The following is an 18788-nucleotide window of genomic DNA, read 5'->3' on the forward strand; positions in this document are numbered from 1 at the left end:
AATTGAGTTGTGTGTCATTGGCACAAGTGTGGAAGCTGATCTCATGTTTTGGGGTAATATCAGTAAGGATAAGCATATGGATAATGGAGAGGACCAAAGATTGAGCATTGGGGTACACCACTGACTGCGCAGGTGTAGGAAACATTGCTGTACATAGAGTTGAGAGCAGTCACAAAGGTGGACTACAGAGGATGTTGGAGAATGATCAGTGGTGTCAAGGACAGCAGAGATCAAGATGGATGAGGAGGGACTGCGAACTGTGGTCAGAATGTTACATTTTGTGGGTCAAGTGCAAGCCTGTAAAGGGAAAGTATGCCCCCTTTGACTCTAGAATCAACAACACAGATTTCTTGGTGTACATTGGGCTTAGTTAACTGGATTTTTGGTTTGTGGAGGAAAATATTTGAAGATGGAGGTAATCTGTCATTTCATTGTTTCCCTTAATATTTCTGGAAATCGTACCTGGATGGTGTCACCTGAGGAGTTCAGTGTACTAGAAGAATGGGATATCCTTCCATGGAATTTAATGTGCTGCAGTGTAGGCTAACATTTGGAACAAAGAATAAATACAGTGCTTTGCAAATATGCATGGATTACTTAGTGTATCTCATGTGTAGGTTATCTAAAGGGAGTACTTCTTAAAGAGGAACTAACCAACCCCTACTAGAAATGGAGTAAATTCAAGTAGCTAGATATTTGTAGAGACCCCACCCCAATACTTAACTGCACAGACCGAACTAACGAAAAGGACTGATAATTAGTTGTATTATGGTATTTGTATTCTGACAAATCTTATAAATTAAAGTTAATTTCCCTGCCCTCCAGAGGACATTACTCTCTCCTACTAAGGTACAGCCTTATATTTTCTCTCTGGTCCTTCATCCCAGGTAGCCAATATTGTATGAGCACCTTGGTGTGTTTGAGCAGATTATTTGACCATGGGGCCATCGTGGACTGAATTTAACTGATCATCATTAAAGTCTACTTATACGTACATGCAGCAGGTATCACTGGTTTATGACTTGGAGTGGAAACTCTAGCTGATTTGAGTTAGAATGTAAAGTCAGCCAATTCAGTTTGGACCAGGATATGAACCTTGCAACTCTTCTAACCTAACCTGTGTGGCTCAGCTACTCCCTAAATAAGCTTGGACGTCGGGAGCTATTGACATAGTGATATCAGTAATGAACCATAAGTGTAAAGTTCTGGTAATTTACTATGCATGGCTGAGATTGGCTAATTCAGCACAGACGAAGAGCAAGAATCAAACCTGTAATTTCTGATCCACTGCACAATTGGCAGAGCAAATAAGTCTTGCTCTCCAGTCGCAAACCCTTCTTTTCTTGCACACTTTGAAGCCAAAGTGCATAGAAACAGGAATTGATCACTGAGCCATTTTTGCTATTTTTGTCACCCTTGGCAGTTACCTTTTTTAATCCCAATTCATACCTGTTTTCCATATTCTTGACTTTCAATTGCATATCTTCTTTCTAAATGTCTCTATTCACTTTTTATATCTTTGACTTTCTGTGGCAGTGACTGAGTCCTTGCGTGAAGGTAGATTGAAATTAAAGATGGTGTCCCTTGTATCCTGGATTCATACTTTAACCCTGTCCATTCCCTTCACTTACAGCATCTCCATCTCTCATCCTTTTAACCTCCTTATTCTCAGGAAATGTAACATAAGTTTTCCCAGACTCTAATCACAACTAAGTCCCATCAACCTGGTGTGACATTGCTGGATTTTTATGTAGAATCTACAGCACGGAAACAGGCCATTCAGCCCAACTGGTCTATGCCGGTGTTTATAGTCCATGTGAGTCTCTTCCCATCTCTCTTCATCTAACCCTGTTAGTATATCCTATTCCTTTCTTTCATTCTTATCTAGCTTCCCCTTAAATCCATCTATGCTATTCACCTCAACTACTCGTTGGAGTATTCCCACTAAGTTGCATGGGTGTGCAGCCATGTTGCAATTGGGAATATGTCGCGCAGGGGACAAACAGGCCTCGTATAAGCAGCGGTCTGTTTGCTCGGCTGTGCAGCAATCTTAAAGGGACCGCGCAGTGCAAGAAACGAATCCTGCACGTGGAGGGAAATTAGACAAAACATTAGTAATGAATTTCACATTCTTGCCACTCTTCTTGTAAACAAGTTTCTCCTGAATTCCCTATTGTATTTATGGCTCCTAGTTTTGTTCTCTCCTTCAAGTAGAAATATCTACTCTGTCTACCCTACCAAAACCTGTTATTTTAAAAACCTCTAATAGGTCAGCCTTTCTTCTACAGAAATTGTCCGCAGCCTGTTCAGTCTTTCCTGATATGTATATCTCTTGGGTCTGGTATCGGAGGAACACGAGTAGACTATTCAGCCCCCTTGAGTCAGTTTCACCATTCAAAGAGATCATAACTGATCTGTGTCCTAATTCCATTTACCTGCCTTGGCTCCATATACCCTGATATCCTTGGTTAGTAAAAGTGTCTTCTAGCACCTATTGATTTTTTTTGTGGGAGAAAGTGCCACACTTATACCACCCTTTGTGTGAAGAAGTATTTCCTAATTTCTCTCCTGAATGGCCTTTTAAAGTTCTTTTCACGGTTACGCTTAATTCCTGTGTCCTGGACTGCCCCACCAGCAGAAAATGTCTGTCTGTCTCTCTACACTCCATCAATTCCTTTCAAAATCCTTAAAAACCTCAATCAAATCATCCCATGATCTTCTAGATTCTAGAGAAAGCAAGCCGAGTTTATGTAATCCCTCCTCATAATTTAATCCTTGGACCATTCTAACCATTTAACTATTCTAGTGAATCTATGCTACATGCTTCCAAGTCCAATATATCCTTTCTAAGATGTATCATCATTGTAAATCTTGTCTCTACCCTCTTCAGTACCTCTATATCCTTTCCTACATAAAAAGAGAGGCCAGTACTGTGCACAGTACCCCAAGTGTGATCTAACCGAGGTTGGATGTAAGTTTAACATGGCTTCCTTGCTGTTCAAATCTATCCCTGTAGAAATGATCCCCAGTGCTTTGTATTTTTTTTAATGGCATTATTAACTTGCACTGTAACTTTGTGATTTGTGTATCTGTATCCCTAGATCTCTTTGCTCTTCTACCCCATTTAGACTCTTATTATTCAAGCAGTATATGGCCTCTTTATTCTTATCAAAATGTAACACCTCAAACTTGGCTAGATTGAAGTTAATTTGCCAATTATGCACCCATTTTGCAAGTTTATTAATGTTGCTGCATTTTGCTGCAGTCTTCAGTATGATCTATACCCTCTGCCCCCATTTGGTGTTGTATGTAAATTTCGATATTGTACTTCCAATGAATCAGTGGTTCAAGCACTGATCCTTGTGGAACACTATTTCCCATCTTTTGCCAGTTCCTTCTGTTTTCTGCTCTGAAGCCAACTTGCTGTCTATTCTGCTACTTTTTCCCTAAGTGCACATAATGGGCTCATGACTAAGGTCATAGTATTTTGTATCTTATCAAAGGCCTTTTGAAAACCCAAATGTATTGTATCTATTGCATTACCCTTGTCTACTTTATTCCTACTTCAAAGAATTGAGTAAGGTCAATCAAGCATTACCTTCATTTTGAAATTTGTGCTATTGGATTCATGGTTTCTAGATGGTTTTTCTCTCGGGCTGTTATATCCTCCCTAAGGTGAGGCACCCAGTTGAGGTGCAGTTGGCAGGAAAAAAGACAAGCGCAAGGGGAGAGCCAACTGTGTAACAGCCCCGACCACCAACTTTATCTGCAGCACCTGTGGAAGAGTCTGTCACTCTAGAATTGGCCTTTATAGCCACTCCAGGCGCTGCTTCACAAACCACTGACCACCTCCAGGTGCTTACCCATTGTCTCTCGAGACAAGGAGGCCAAAGAAAAAAAGAAAGGTGGAGCACCCAAAACTGAATACAAATTAGTTCTGACCATTTCTGATGCATTTCTTGAAGACTTGTCTGACTTGATTTTCTCTTTTTATTTGTTACATTTTTCCTTTTTATTAATGTTTTCTGCACTTCATGAATCTCTGCTTTTTCATATCCCTCTATTGTATAGTCTACAACAATGAAGATGACACTAAAATACTAATTTAGTCCTACCCGCGCCCCCCCCCCCCCCCCAACCAGTATGCTGTATATTGTACTCTTTTTAATAGCCTTACATCATCCTCTTACCAATCTGTGACCTGATATACTTAAAGCTATTACTGTTGCTTTGATACTGTCCAATTTTCTTCACCTTGGTATATTTTTGGCCCAATTTTTTTTTTTTAATAATCCTCCCAATTCTTACTCTTGCAAATAATATTTTTATGCTTCCATAAGGCACCTTCTTTTGTTACTTATTCTAATCACTCGTGTTCCATTTCCCCATTAATATCCCTTTTGTTTTCCTTGTCAGTTACGTTCCTGAATAGAGCGTACTGCCAGCTTGTAGATTTGCTGTCTAATTTCCATCATCCCATTCCAGCCAATTCCTTGATCTCTGCAAAGTTATCCTAGTGTCATGTTTCAGGATTACTGACTGTTGTGTAAGGAGGCTGTTAGTGTAATTTTGTAAAAATAATGCTCTGAATGGGTTATGTTCAGAAAATTGGAAAATGTAGTTTACCATTAAGATGAGTCTGCACCAGGGAAGAAGAATGAAAGTTAGAATCTATGGACATTACACCTATTGATGTGGAGATATTTCCATGAATGAGTCCAGCTTGAGAATATACTCATGAAGGCATATTCAGTTTGCTTGATAACCCAATGAGGAATCACTGAACAAGGAATAAGTTAAAGGGGCAGCGCACTCATTTGTTTGGAACACAAAGTTAAAGGAGAAGGGAGCACAGGTAGCCTGTGTCTGGGGAGGAAGCCTGACCTAGTCAGGGTAAAAGTTAAGTGACCTGACTATGAAAGTGAGGTGTATTTTTGTTTTTCTTGTTGAATTGAGTGAAATTTGATTGCATTTGTTACTCTACCCTCATTTTCTTTCTGTAAAATAAAGCAGCTTAACAATTTGTATCTGACTTTATCCCTCTAAAGTATTTCAGTCTGGAGAAGAATATGAGGGCATGTTTGAAAGGCAGTATATCCAGTTCTGATCTTGGCGCTCTTATTGCACTCCTGGGTTATGTTATTATATAATTGGATATGAACAGTAGCTACACACTTCTGATTGTAAGACACTCAAACCACTAATGCAGATTTGAAGCAGGTAATACCTGGTATAAGTTTTAAGTTAAACCAGAGCAAACCGATTTAAAGTAATTGGCAAAAAAATCAGAGGGGAGAGAAGAATTCTTTCATACACAGCAAATTATCGCAATCTGTAATGCACTGCCTGAATGGATGTTGGAAGCAGGTTCAATTGTAACTTTCAAAGGGGAATTGGATATCTACTTGAAAAGGAAACATTGCCAAGGCTATGGGAAAGTGCAGTGGAGTGGGATTAATTAGATAGCTCTTTCAAAGAGCAGGCATGATGAACCAAATGGCAGCCTTTTGTGCTGTATCATTTGAAGTTGCATGACCTTCCTTTCTCACTCACAATCTGTTTGTGCTGTTTTTTTCCAGGATTTCTACAGCTGTTCTGACAAATTTCATGGATGGTACAGTGGGTTATCCAGTTGGCCACTGTAACTTTGTCACCACCATATGTCTCTTGGATGTGAAAACATTTTTCACAATTTGGTCACCTGGCATCTGCATTAAGCTCTGTCACATTAGGCCTAACACAACTAGAAACTTTTGCTCTGGCCCAGTGTGTCTCACTACACTCTTGCACCAATGTGATTTTTTTTTTCCTTTCTCCCCATCCGAGCCATTCCTGTTGCTGATTTTGAGATACTGATTTGTTTTTATCTTTTACAACTTTTTTTAAAAAACCTTGTTTCACCGGTTCAAGACAAGAACATGTCGTCCTGTGGACAATAATTGTGACATGCATGAATTATATCCTGCACCATTAGGAACAGATGTTAAATGAACTAATGTTTTTAGAGATGGAATTGAACACTTGTCCCTGGGGTAGGGACTACACGATAAGCACTTTTACCAGTTCTATCTGTCTTATAAGCAGCTGAAATTTCACAACTGCCAAAGTGTTTTTGTTCTATCTTGATCTAATGCAGTGTGATTATAAGTTTAATAAGCCTGATCTGAAAAAATAGGTGTTTTTTTTTTCATGTGCAAACAGATGGTGTTTTCTATCTTCAGTTTCTAATTTCATGGCTGGTGCTATCATGTCACTTAACTATAATTATCATTTGCAGATGGGGAAGAGGATTTGGCCTTGTTGGTATCATTTTTGGAATGGAGAGTGCTTTGAATCAGCCAAACAGTATATATGGACTTATTTTCTATCTTCTACAAATGTTGTTGGGTGAGTACTGTGTATGTCTGGGTTAATATGATTCACAGCAGGATTTATTAGGGCATCTGAGCTTCCATTATTCACAACAATTAGGCCAGTGTTAATTCAGAATCATACTATACTTGCAACATAGCAATTTTCATACACAATCAGTTGGTTGACAGCTGCAACATTTTGGAAATGTTAACTCATTCAAACAAAATAAGACATTCCATGTGCAACGTTTCTATTGGTTGCTTAACAATGCAGAAAATTGTTGATTGATATTTTGATTGGAGCTGTGCAGAGTGACTGAGGGATGGTGATGCCTTATCATGCAATCACATTTAAGGAAATAACACATATGGTCAAAAATCCTGCAGCTAAAGAGGAAGGATTTGATTGTTTGAGTGCTGCATTCATTTTTTAAATTTTTAACCTCTACATGAATAAGTGTGTTTTGTCCTGGGTTCCAAGAACTTTTTTAGATCTTAAATAACCAAAAAAAATTACTGGAGCTTTACTTCTACATGCTGACCACCTTAAACTATTTTATTTTGTAATAATGTTATTTTAAACTATATATAGAAATCAATGAAAGCTTAACTTGCTGAATGTTAAATTTGTGTACAGCTGATCTTTTTCAATACTTAATTTCCCTGAGCATGTTGCTATAGCAAATGAGTGTTTATCCACCCCATTTTATTGGCTTAACTTCTATTTTTTTGGGGAGGCTAATGGTTTCTGATTCCAAGAATGGAATGATTCTCTCCAATGTGAGGTTAGCAGTTGACCTCTGTTAGAGTCCTGAGTATTATGTGGTTTTTTGTTACATATCTGACATTAAGTACAACTTCCAATGTGTGGATGAATGGTTTTGCAACACCTATAAATGTGTAGTATAGTTGCCCCACTCTTTCTTGGCTTAATATTAATCAGGTGCATGCAATCAAATATTAATGGGATTTGTCTTTGGGATAATGTGTAAAATACTGGGGAAAAAACTGACTTGACAAAGTGGCTTGGTATTATCTGCTCTATGATGATGGTGATGGGGAGGAAAAACTGGTTGAAATTAGAAGTTCATAACATGGTCCCCACTTACAACAGTGTATTTTTCTGATTTTTCTTTCTACTTGACTGCACTGCTGTGGGGATGGTGATGCCTTGTGCTTAGCATGGTTCTATGGATACCAGCAGCCCCCTCATACCTCAGCTTAAATGATCTAGTTGGTGAATGACAACAGGCTATAACAACATTGGGAACCTAAATCCCATCTTTGCCCATGCTAAGCTTCTAGATAATGGTCTGGAATGGGAATCTTGCCTCTTTGCCCCTTAGCCAGTGGATGCTAAGGTTGATTGTAATATATCTGCTGTCATTAAAAGATTTGTTACATTCTAAAAAGCAGACAAAACAATTACTTACATTTAGATTACACTAGCAAAATATGCCAAAGCAGTTCGCAATAAAGTCGGTCACCCAGCAGCGGAAGGCTGATCATAAAACCATACTATGTAGAAGGAGGCTTTTTGAAAGAGCTATTCAATTAGAGAAAATTGGTCAGCAGTTCTTGGATTCATATAGTCAAAAGCCATCAAGAGGATTGAACCTGAGTCTGCCTTATACTACATTAGCTGCAGCTGAGCTCTTGTCCCTCTTCTATTGCCTCCACAAGACTAGCAGTGCTGCAGGTTGCTGGCATGTATGTCAGGAATCGGAGAGTTGGTACAGTTTTAGCTCCAAATACAAAATATCCACTTGGCCCCAAAGTTCCTAAAATGATGTAACTGGCAAGTTTTACCAAAACTTAGGCTGATCTTCCTGTCAGCAAGTTACAACACACCAACAACTTGCATTTATATATAGAACCTAGGGTGTTTCGTAGGAGCATAATCCGACAAGAATTGACACCAAAGGAGTTGTTGGGACAGGTGACCAAAAGCTTGGTGAAATGTGTAGGTTTTAAGCAGTATCTTAAAGGAGAGAGGTAGAGAGGCAAAGGGGTTTAGGTAGGAAATTCCAGAGTTTGGTCTTGATGGCTGAAGATGTTGCTGCCAATAGTGGGGCAAAGGAATTAGGGGATACACCAGAGGCCATATTTGAAGGAACGGAGTATTCTCAGAGGGTTTTAAGACTGGAGGAGATTACAGAGATGGGGAGCATGGAGGGATTTTAACACAAGGATGAGAATTTTAAAATGGAGCCAGTGTAGGTCAACGAGCACGGGGATTGAGGGGTGAATGGTACTTGGTGCAAGTTAGGATACAGACGGCAGTTTTGGATGGCACATCGTGTTTAAGAAAATTCAATTGTGGATGATTTTGAATGTGTCCTTAAGCAACAAAATAAAATACAGAAACTACAATTTAAGTCTCAAGTGAAATAATTGTCATAAAACACCAAAAACAGTCCTGTTGCACCTAAAATTTCAGGTGTAAATTTTATAGCCTGTTCAGAACTGGTGGAAATTCACATGAACTGCACTTGCATGGGGATGGCAGAGAGCTCCTGTGGAGTTTTTGTGAAATGAGTGTAAAAGAAAGAAAGATTTTGTGTGTAGTATGTTATGAACGACCGTTCCAGTCAAAGCCCCCAATAAAAATATACGATTCTGATTGTGGTGGGAGAAACACATTGTTAATTCAATCCCGTCCCTCCACAGATCGCCTAATATATCATTTTAAACTTTCCAAATTAAAGAAAGATCCAGCCAAATTGTAACATCTATTAATCCCTGAATGAGGCTAACCAAACCAGGTGTCTTTAAATCAACAAATTAACTGTTTAATTAGAAAAACTATATTCTTAAACACTGAGAATAGAAACAACATTTAAAATAGAAAAAAATTAGAGTCCTTGCAAATTTACACTCCTGCCCGAGGTGAAAAAGTCCAAGGTTGCTTGAAGTCCTCACAGCTGTCTGATGGGGAGAAACTGGTTCTTCAACAGTAGAACAGTCCGTAGTTTAATTCCAGTAGTAAGTAATGCTTTCCTTCTCCAGCAATGACCACAATAGATCATCAACTCACAACCACTTTCAATAGAATCAATCTGGCTTTAGAATTTTATGAGGTTTAAAAATATGGTCAGAGTTTAAATTCTTCCTTCAATTCAAATTATTGGAGATCTTTCCTTTCAGGTGCTAACATGCAGCTGTCTGTCTGTCTCTCCTGTTAGAACAGTCTGTTTGCACCATAAGCCAGTTCAAAATTGAATTGTAACAAATGTATCTCTCGATGCTCAGTCCGAGTGGCTGTATCCAAGGTAACGAGAAAGCACCCTCTGAATCGCAGTCTCTGGCTGTGTCCAAGGCAACGAGAATGCACTATTTGACTCAGTTTCTGGAGCCTGCTGTCTTAAAACAGTATGGCTCCTTTTCCCAGCTTTAAAGGCATGCCACATTCTTCTTTTTGGTGGGGGGGGGGGGGAGAGGTGGAAACTACAGGATCATCACACCTCCGCCCCTGGTGGAATGAAATGCCATTCCTGTCATGCGTTTCATTACAATGGGTAAAAAAATCAATGTGAAAAATAAGCTAACTTTTTTTTCGCATTTACAGGTATAAATTTTCTAAAATGTTAACACTACAGCAACAAGTTCCACCAGAACATCTAGGCTTTAAAATTTCAAAAGGTTGTCCTAATTAACCCATCTTAAAATTTCCAAGCATAGTCTTCCAATTGTTTCATGTTTTCCTTCCAAGTATCCCTATTGTCCATCACCTCAGCCAGCTGAACTGCACAGCTAGGAGCACTGACCACTACTGGGTTTACCATTCTGAGAAGTTTCTCGAGTACCCCTTAATCTATGTGGCATCACTTGACACTGGAAAATCCTATCCGGTGTAACAGAAGCTGATTTTTTTCTTACACTGGGGTGGCAAAGGAATTTGACAGTATCCCTTCAACACATCTGTCTCTTTAAGACACACGGTGTTGCCCACTCTGTCCATACGGTCATTTAAATAAGAATTTGGTTAGGCGTCTGCTTTCTTTACCACAGTGTCTTTTCTAGAGTCTATGCAAATTTGAGCTGACCCACCAGGTTTAGTCACCAAGACCATCTGTGAATTCCAGCTGTCCTGACTAGGTTCAACTAAGCTGCCCTTCAGCATGCCTTGTACCTCTGCTTCCACTTGGGCCTGTCTGTCTGGACCTAAGCAGCAGCGATATTGTTTTAAAGGAATGGTTCCCCCTAGACCCACGTGTGGTTAAGGTTGTACATCCTGGCTTATCCCTACAATCTTTTTGAAACGTTGTGAAAACCCTGGTTAGGACTTCACACTGTTTTGCCTCTAAGTGTAAAAGCCTATTGTTTAATTTTCCTAGCCATTCTGTATTCGCTAATTGGATAGTTGGAGGTTCAATCTGAGAACTTTCTAGGCCTACTTCTGCCTCATCCTCACTATCTTTTCCCTTCTCAACAGTCCCAATTACCTGACATACTGCACTGGCTTATCCTACTCCCTGCTAAATATGGTTTGAACATATTAATGTGACACAACCGGTGGTTCTTCTGGCAATCAGGGGTGTCAATCAAGTAATCTACTTTACCTACTCTTTTGATCACTCTCTATATGGGCCGTGCTTTCAGTGGTTCTCCCTGTGACGGTAACAACACTAATACTTCATCCCCTGGTTTTATGGTAGGTTGTGGTTTTCCCACCATTTGACAGGTATGGCATGTTCTACAAAATTGTGTCTCATCCTTTGTAAGACCTGGCTAGTAATGTTTGTTTATGTGTGATTTGGTCTTCCGAGTTCCCCTATATCCTGAAAAAGGAATGTCATGTGCTAACATTAATAATTCTTGTCAATATTTAGGGGGGTACCACTATCTGTTCAACAACTGTCCAGTCTTCGTCGGCAGGTCTATGAGGCGGTCTCCATTTCCTCCTCAAAACCCCATTTGCCGTATAATAGCCTTCCGGAACTCCTTTAGCTTCTGACAGCCGTCTGTGCTATTCGGTATATCTCTGGATCAGCTTGCTGTGATGCAATGATAGACAATCTGTTAAACAACTCATTTGGATTATCTAAAACCCCAAATAAAGTTTCAGATACTTGGCTATCTACTTTAGTGCCCCTTTTACCTCCGACAATGGATCCTATTTAGCCATTGCTCGGGTAACTACACACACAGGAAATATTCCCAGAACTTGTTCCTGTAATTGCTCCATTTCCTTAATTTCACTTGGTTCCTCTGCAACTATAGGAGAAACTGATACTTTTGATCCAGCCAAATCATTTCCTAGGAGTAGATCAATTCCCTTTACTGGTAAACTGTGGACAACACCTACAGTTACTATCCCAGATATTAAGTCACTCTAGGCGAACTTTATACAAAGGTACGGGTATACACACCCCGTCAGTTCCATTAACTAAAACTTTTGCGTTCAAGGCGCTCTCTGGTGGAAACCTCATATTTTTCCCCAGCAAGAGTGTTTGGATCGCTCCCGTTTTCCTGCCTCACTTACAGGATGTGGAGTTACTCTCCCCTTTGACAAAAATTCATTATAAGTCTAGGGTATTTTATTCTTAACTTCTGCATTCCTTTTATTTTAGTATCTGGTTTCACATTCACAGCTGTTGTTAAAGCTATAGCCTGTTCTGCTATACTCTCAGTCGGAGTCTTTTCCTCTGCACTAACTTTGCGTACCCCGGCAAGTCCTATGGGTTTACCACACAATTTCCAGCACTCTGAACGAAGATGACCCGTTTTGTTGCAATGATAACACTTTCGCTTGCGAACCTCACTTCTACCCTCAGCACCTTCCTTTCTGACCTGAGGTGATCCTGTGGCATTCCCAGCTGTTCCTTCGTATCCCCGGCTATTTTCCTTCCTTTCGCTCTACCACTTTCTATCGTTGGGTTTATGGGGGTGACGGACAAAATAGGTTGGCTTAGTCACAAACTCAAAATAGTCAGCAATCTCTGCTGCTTGCCCAGCTTTCAGAACTTTCGGGTTATCTGAGTTCTCACTTTTGAAGGAATGGAGTTTAAAAACTCCATTCCAAGAGAATCAATTCTTGAAGGTTCTCATATGTGGTTTCTATCTTTAATGCCCATATCCAACGGTCAAAATTCAATTGCTTCACTCTTTCATTCCAAATATGTCTGCCCAGCCAGTCTCCATAAGTTCCTAAATGTCTGGACGGGAAGCTTCAGGGACCAACTCCTACGCAGTGAGAATAGCCTTTTTTGCCATCTCCTAATCTGCAGAAGCCTCTTCAGAAAGCATGGCATAAACTTCATGAGCTCTGCCTACCAACCTGCCCTACATGGGCGGCACAGTGGCGCAGTGGTTAGCACCACAGCCGCACAGCTCCAGGGACCCGGGTTCGATTCTGGGTACTGCCTGTGCGGAGTTTGCAAGTTCTCCCTGTGACCGCGTGGGTTTTCGCCGGGTGCTCCGGTTTCCTCCCACAGCCGAAGACTTGCAGGTTGATAGGTAAATTGGCCATTATAAATTGCCCCTAGTGTAGGTAGGTGGTAGGGAATATGGGATTACTGTAGGGTTAGTATAAATGGGTGGTTGTTGGCACAGACTCGGTGGGCCGAAGGGCCTGTTTCAGTGCTGTATCTCTCTGCATGAGCAATAACCAGCTTTCTTTCGGCCATTTCATCTGTTTGGCTATTTTTTCAAAAGATATGAAAAATGCCTTTATGTCCATTTCCTTGAACTTAGGAAGAGCCTGTATAAATTTAAAGAACTTCTCGCTGGGTCCTTATCTAAATTCAGATTCTTCCAGACCCAAATTTTCCCTGGATTTAAGACTACCCCTTTGTCTTAGTTCCATTTCTTTTAATTTAAATTCCCTCTCTACTCTTAAACTGTCTCTCTGAAGTTCAAGTTTTCTTAATTCATTTTCTGCCTCAAGTTCTTTTCATTTCTAACTGAATCCTAGACAATACCACTGCATCACACTCTGACCTACTACCTTCATGTCTCTCATATTCTCTTTCTTGTTCCTCATATTCCCCTTCAGCTTCTTCATCATCTACTAATTCCAGATGTTCGGCTGTTATGTCAATTATCTCTGCTTTTTTGGCACCTGATTTCAATTCTAACCCCAATTTCGCTGCCAATTCTTTTAATTTGTTCTTAATTAAAGTTATCAAGTCACTCAGGGAAACATTCTGCTTTCCCCAAAACTCTGCTACAACCACTAATGCCATAACAATAGTATAGACTGTACCTTGTACAAGAGGCCTTGTTCTTTTAATTTCTTTGTAATTGGTGTTGGATTCAGATCCCAACAATAGAGTTTCCAATTGCTATGATCCCAGGCGCGAGTGCAATTAATTATGATTCCAAACACAAGACCCCAATTTAAATGTTATCCCAGAGAGGAGTAATTAATTTGATTCCAAATGCGAGCCCTCCAAATTGGGCTGATTCTGATCCCAGACGCGAGCCACCAAATTTAAATAGGATTCAACTGCGAGTGAGCCTCCATTTAAGATATGATTCAAATCCCAGACACGCCCCCAATCAAAATATACGATTCTGATTGATCGTGGTGGGAGAAACGCACTGTTAATTCAATCCCGTCCCTCTGCAGATTGCCTAACATATCATTTTAAACTTTTCAAATTAAAGAGAGACCCAGCCAAATTGTACCATCTATTAACACCTGAATGAGGCTAACCAAACCAGATCTTTAAATCAACAAATTAGCTGTTTAATTAAAGAAACTAAATTCTTAAACACTATGAAGATATAAACAACATTTTAAAATAGAAAAAATTAAGGTTTTTGCAAATTTATGCTCCTGCCAGAGGTGAAAAAGTCCAAGGTTGCTTGAAGTCCTCACAGCTGTCCGATGGGGGAGGAAAAGGTTCTTCAACAGTAGAACAGTCCGTAGTCTAATTCCAGCTGTAAGTGATGCTTTCCTTCTCCAGCGATGACCACAGTAGATCAACAATTCACAACCACTTTCAATAGAATCAATCTAGCTTTAGAATTTTTGAGGTTTAAAAATATAGTCACTGTTTAAATTCTTCTTTCAGTTTAAATTATCAGAGTTCTCTCCTTATAGGTGCTAAGTTGCGGCTGTCTGTTGGTCTGTCTCTCCTGTTAGAACAGAATGTTTGCACTATAAGCCAGTTCAAAATTGAATTGTAACAAATATATCTCGATGCTCAGTCCGAATGGCTGTATCCAAGGTAATGAGAAAGCACCCTTTGAATCGCAGTCTCCGAATGGCTGTGTCCAAGGCAATGAGAACACACTCTTTGACTCAGCTTCTGGACTCAGCTCCTTTTCCCAGCCTTAAAGGCAAAAGGCACGCTGCATTCTTCCCAAAAAAAAACTACCGGATCATCACAAGTATAAAATGCATGCGTCATTTATACCTACACTTGCTCCATTGTGATGGCTGCACTATTGTATGTACATCACACTGGCAGGAAAACCTGATTGTAGGGATGGGGTTATACTGTGATATCTATATGTACATATCTGCCTAAATCATCCTCCAGTGATATTCCAAAGGACTAAATGGCTTTCTTGGTATAAGCATCACCCTTTAATGGCAATGGAGTAATCTTAACCACTTTTACTATCAGTTTCTTGTTACCTATCATAATCTGTGACAAATATTTAGCTTCTTGAGCATTGATACAATGGTGTTGTTCAGCAGAACCTACTTGTCGACTGTGGCCGTTATCATTTCATAATTTATTACTGTGCAATTTTGCTTTTCACGTGGTGACATTTACTTATGCAAATGTTGAGGCCTCGTGTAGAGAGAGAATATTTCTGTTCATGAAATAACATGCCTCCCTTTCTTGCAGGTATGACAGTGAGTGCAATGGCTGCTTTAATACTAATGACGACGTCCATAGTGTCTGTGGTGGGTGCACTGTATCTAAGTTACATCCTGTACTTTGTGCTGAAGGACTTTTGCATAATCTGCATCACCACATATGTCCTGAACTTCATTCTCTTTATCATCAACTATAAACGACTGGTTTACTTGAACGAGGCCTGGAAACAGCAACTCCAATCCAAACAGGAATAATCTATATGATCTGCAAACCCAACACCTGGAGACCCTGCTTCCATTATGTCTATTCGGCAGTAATTTGTTTTTGAGAGAGATGTATAAGATATAAAGGAAATCAAAATCATTGAGAACCAATTTTTTTTTTTAATTAAATACTTGTGTGGGACCCTGGACTTACTTTGGTTTATCCTCCCTCACATGAAGATTAACAGACAAGCCAACTGAAAGCAAGCTTTAACTGTATTACACATTCCTTAGGTCTGAATTTTGAGAAACTTACACTAAGTGGCATTTTTTTTAAGCATTCACCCACCCGATAAAGTAAATTGTGTGTTAAATTGTGAATGAAAGTGCCTTCTGTCAGGATTTTAAAAAAAATCATATACAATTGTTTTATATTGCACAGGAATTGGCTCTTGGGTGTCCTGGGTCTTGGTGCTCTCATAACTGGGTCTGGAAATTGTCCATCTTGGTTGAATGACCTGATGTGGATGTTGCAAGTCCAATTTCTTCCAGTACAATAGTAATTTGTCACGTGTCGGATGGTATCTTTACACTTAAAAACGCTCAGGTCCTCTAGATCTAAACTTTGTCCTGAGTGCACGCATGATTTTAAAAGGCCAGCAACTATGCAGTCACCAACATATTTAAACCAGTGCAGTTTGCAGTGTGAGGTAGCTCTCATCGCAGCTCGCTAGAATTTTAAAAATATGCTTCAGAGAATCTAGTAGTTAAATACCAAAAGTTTTAATCTTTACAGATTTACTAATATCGGGGCCAAGATTTCATGTATAAAGCATATCTGTTTAAAATTTAACACGTTCTAACAAAAGTGCAGTATAATAGTTTAAAGCTTCTCGTGTTGCACTTTAAGAAGTTTTCATTTTGAAGCTATTTTACTGTTCAGTATTAAAATACTAAAATAAATGGAGCAGCATCATGACCAGGACAATATAAATATGTGGTCAACCAGGCCTATAATGTTTGAAAAGTGACTATGTTTAAGGGGCCCCTATTCAATCTGTGCTGCATACAACTTTTTTTAAAAATTCAAGTTGTATTTTGTTAGTATTGAGATTTTCATTAGGTTGAGGCCCTTTTTTCTCTAATGTAACACTATTTTTGCCATGTATAGAAATATAAGGAATAGTTGACTATTTCAAAGGATTTCTATATTAAAATATAGCTTACAAATTAATTGGCTAGGTGGAGCTGAGGCTTTATTATATAACAAATGTGCTGATTACAGACAAAAGTATTTGAATTCAATTTGATCTACTTAAGCTATATTTAGATATACGTGACCACTGCTTGAACAAAAATCCTTTGTTCTATATAAATGCCTGCTGTTCACTGAAAAATGTGATTTCACTGAACATTGTTTTCAGAGCTGTTTTTTGGGAGGGCTTGTTTAATTCACCCCCACCTTGTTTTATTTACATAGACACTTGGGGACACTTTGAAACTTCCTTGCTAATGTAGTTCAGTGCTTCTTCAAGCATTGCTGGAAGGAGTTGTAGTTGTGAGTATTCAGTGTGTGATGGCAGGCTGGCCATCTTGTGCTTTTAATTGAGACTTTTTGTATTTATTGCAGCAATGGATAGATACCAAAGGTCTCAATTGAATGTGTTAAAGTCTCCAAAACTACACGCATTGAGTAGAGATGGTACCAAATTTAATAGCTTTTTCAAATCTGACGTCATTTTTTTTTTTACATCAGCTGATACCCGAAAAGCCTTTTGAATTTCCCAAGTAGCTTATGATTTCATTAGAAGGAGGTTACTTTAATTTTGTGGAACCAGCCTGTTGAATTGTATTACAAAAATGATTAATGGAATAGTGTAATGTCAACTTAGAACTGGTAACTATTGGTTCATAGTAGCAGTGTTTGAAATAACATTTTTCTCCTGATTGTGACTCTTTTATTAAAAAAAAACCTATGAACCTACCTACAATAAAATGTATCAATGTTAGGATACTTCAGAGATTGTGTTCATATACACTATTCTGTGATTCTGTAAAGTTGTGTTTAATGGATGGGGCAGTGCATTTGATCAGTGGGTCCGGTATCTACTGGTAGAAAAAAGTCCAGTTCTATCAGACGGCTTTATCGTGCAAATAGGCATTTGTATGAGTCTAATGCAGTTTTTTTTTAACCTAAAGCTTGTTAATGTGCAGGATGCTGCACATGTAAACTGAGTAACTTATGTAGTCAGTATTTTCTCAACACTAAATTTGCTGTATGTGCTTTTTTGTGTTTGCTAAATTGGGTCTTTTTTAAAAATTCCTTGCACTGTAAATGTTTAATTGGTAAATTTTAAAGCCATTGCTATGTCCATAGAGAACACACAATCCAGAGGATGTTGGGTACAGTTAAAGCTTGTTTCAAAGGATTGAATTCTGAATATGGGGGAAATTGCCTTTATCTCATCTGTGCTCATTGAAGCTGCTGGTACAGTAAGCTACCTGAAGTCTATCTCTTTGAGCTCCAGAAGACCACTGAATGCTATTGTATTATTATTGTGACATTCCTGTGACTCAATAAGCTGTAAAAATTCCAAAGGAGTTTATTGATACTGTAATACTGATACTTTATATCTTGGCTATGGACGACACTTTTGCTCATCCTTAATATTTTTTGAAGTAAAACTATACTAGGTAACTGCAGTTCTACATATGTTTGGTGCAAAACAAATTTAATATTGATTTTTAGCCAATGCTTTGGGCTTGGTTCAAATACTTTACTTTGCATCTTTTGGTGCTAAGCCTTTACAAGCAGCAGAGAGATGGACAAATTTAAGATCTCAGAAGTCCAGTTGTATTTACCCTTTTTTTTCCCCTCCCCCGTCCCCCCCCCACCCCTTAATGTTTATATTGGACTGTCTAGCATGAAGCCCATGTTTACTGCTCATGATGTACTGTAATTGAATGTAACTACAGATTCATTCCTGTTGGGTACTGGCCTATCACTACTTAACACTGGTATCAGCATCAATACAGGCATGAGCAGACCCCCTAATTTAGAAGTGGCAAACTAAAATGGTTTTCGTTACAGTAAATCATTGTTTATTCAATATGAAAGTGACAGGGTGACAGATGCTCTTTATTTTTGTAAACTGTATGTAGCATGGCAGAAGTACTATGTTCTTGATCTGTATAATATGTTCCATCAGAGTTATTTATTAATGCTGCTTCAAGCTCATGAGCACATGTGTTAAAACTTTTAAGGTGGACTCTCTGGGCACTGATCCCCTTCACAGCCACAGATGAGAACTGTTTTATATATAGGTTCAGGAATATGATTTTGCTAAATAGCAAAAATTGTAAATATGTATGAATGTGTATTCATTGCACAGAATTTTTTGGTATGAAATAAATGTAGAATCTACATGAAGTAGCCTTCTGCAATTTTGAAT

At 39.0% G+C, this 18788-nt stretch overlaps 2 protein-coding genes across 3 annotated transcripts in view; one reads left to right on the forward strand and one right to left on the reverse strand.

Annotated features, from left to right (window-relative positions):
• vkorc1l1 (vitamin K epoxide reductase complex, subunit 1-like 1) overlaps window positions 1-18766 on the forward strand; it is a 43654-nt gene extending 24888 nt beyond the window's left edge. For both annotated transcript variants that reach the window (XM_068010304.1, XM_068010305.1), the window contains 2 exons: window positions 6278-6387; window positions 15161-18766. In XM_068010304.1, the coding sequence (XP_067866405.1) occupies window positions 6278-6387; window positions 15161-15329 (279 nt within the window). In that variant the 3' untranslated portion in view covers window positions 15330-18766. The remainder of the gene's footprint in view (window positions 1-6277; window positions 6388-15160) is intronic.
• The window catches only part of gusb (glucuronidase, beta), a 34663-nt gene continuing 24998 nt past the window's right edge, over window positions 9124-18788 (reverse strand). The window contains exon 14 of the mRNA XM_068010301.1: window positions 9124-14438. Within this exon, the coding sequence (XP_067866402.1) occupies window positions 14384-14438 (55 nt within the window). The 3' untranslated portion in view covers window positions 9124-14383. The remainder of the gene's footprint in view (window positions 14439-18788) is intronic.

This window comes from Heterodontus francisci, chromosome 30 (genome assembly GCF_036365525.1).
Source record: "Heterodontus francisci isolate sHetFra1 chromosome 30, sHetFra1.hap1, whole genome shotgun sequence".
In the NCBI taxonomy this organism is placed as follows: domain Eukaryota; kingdom Metazoa; phylum Chordata; class Chondrichthyes; order Heterodontiformes; family Heterodontidae; genus Heterodontus; species Heterodontus francisci.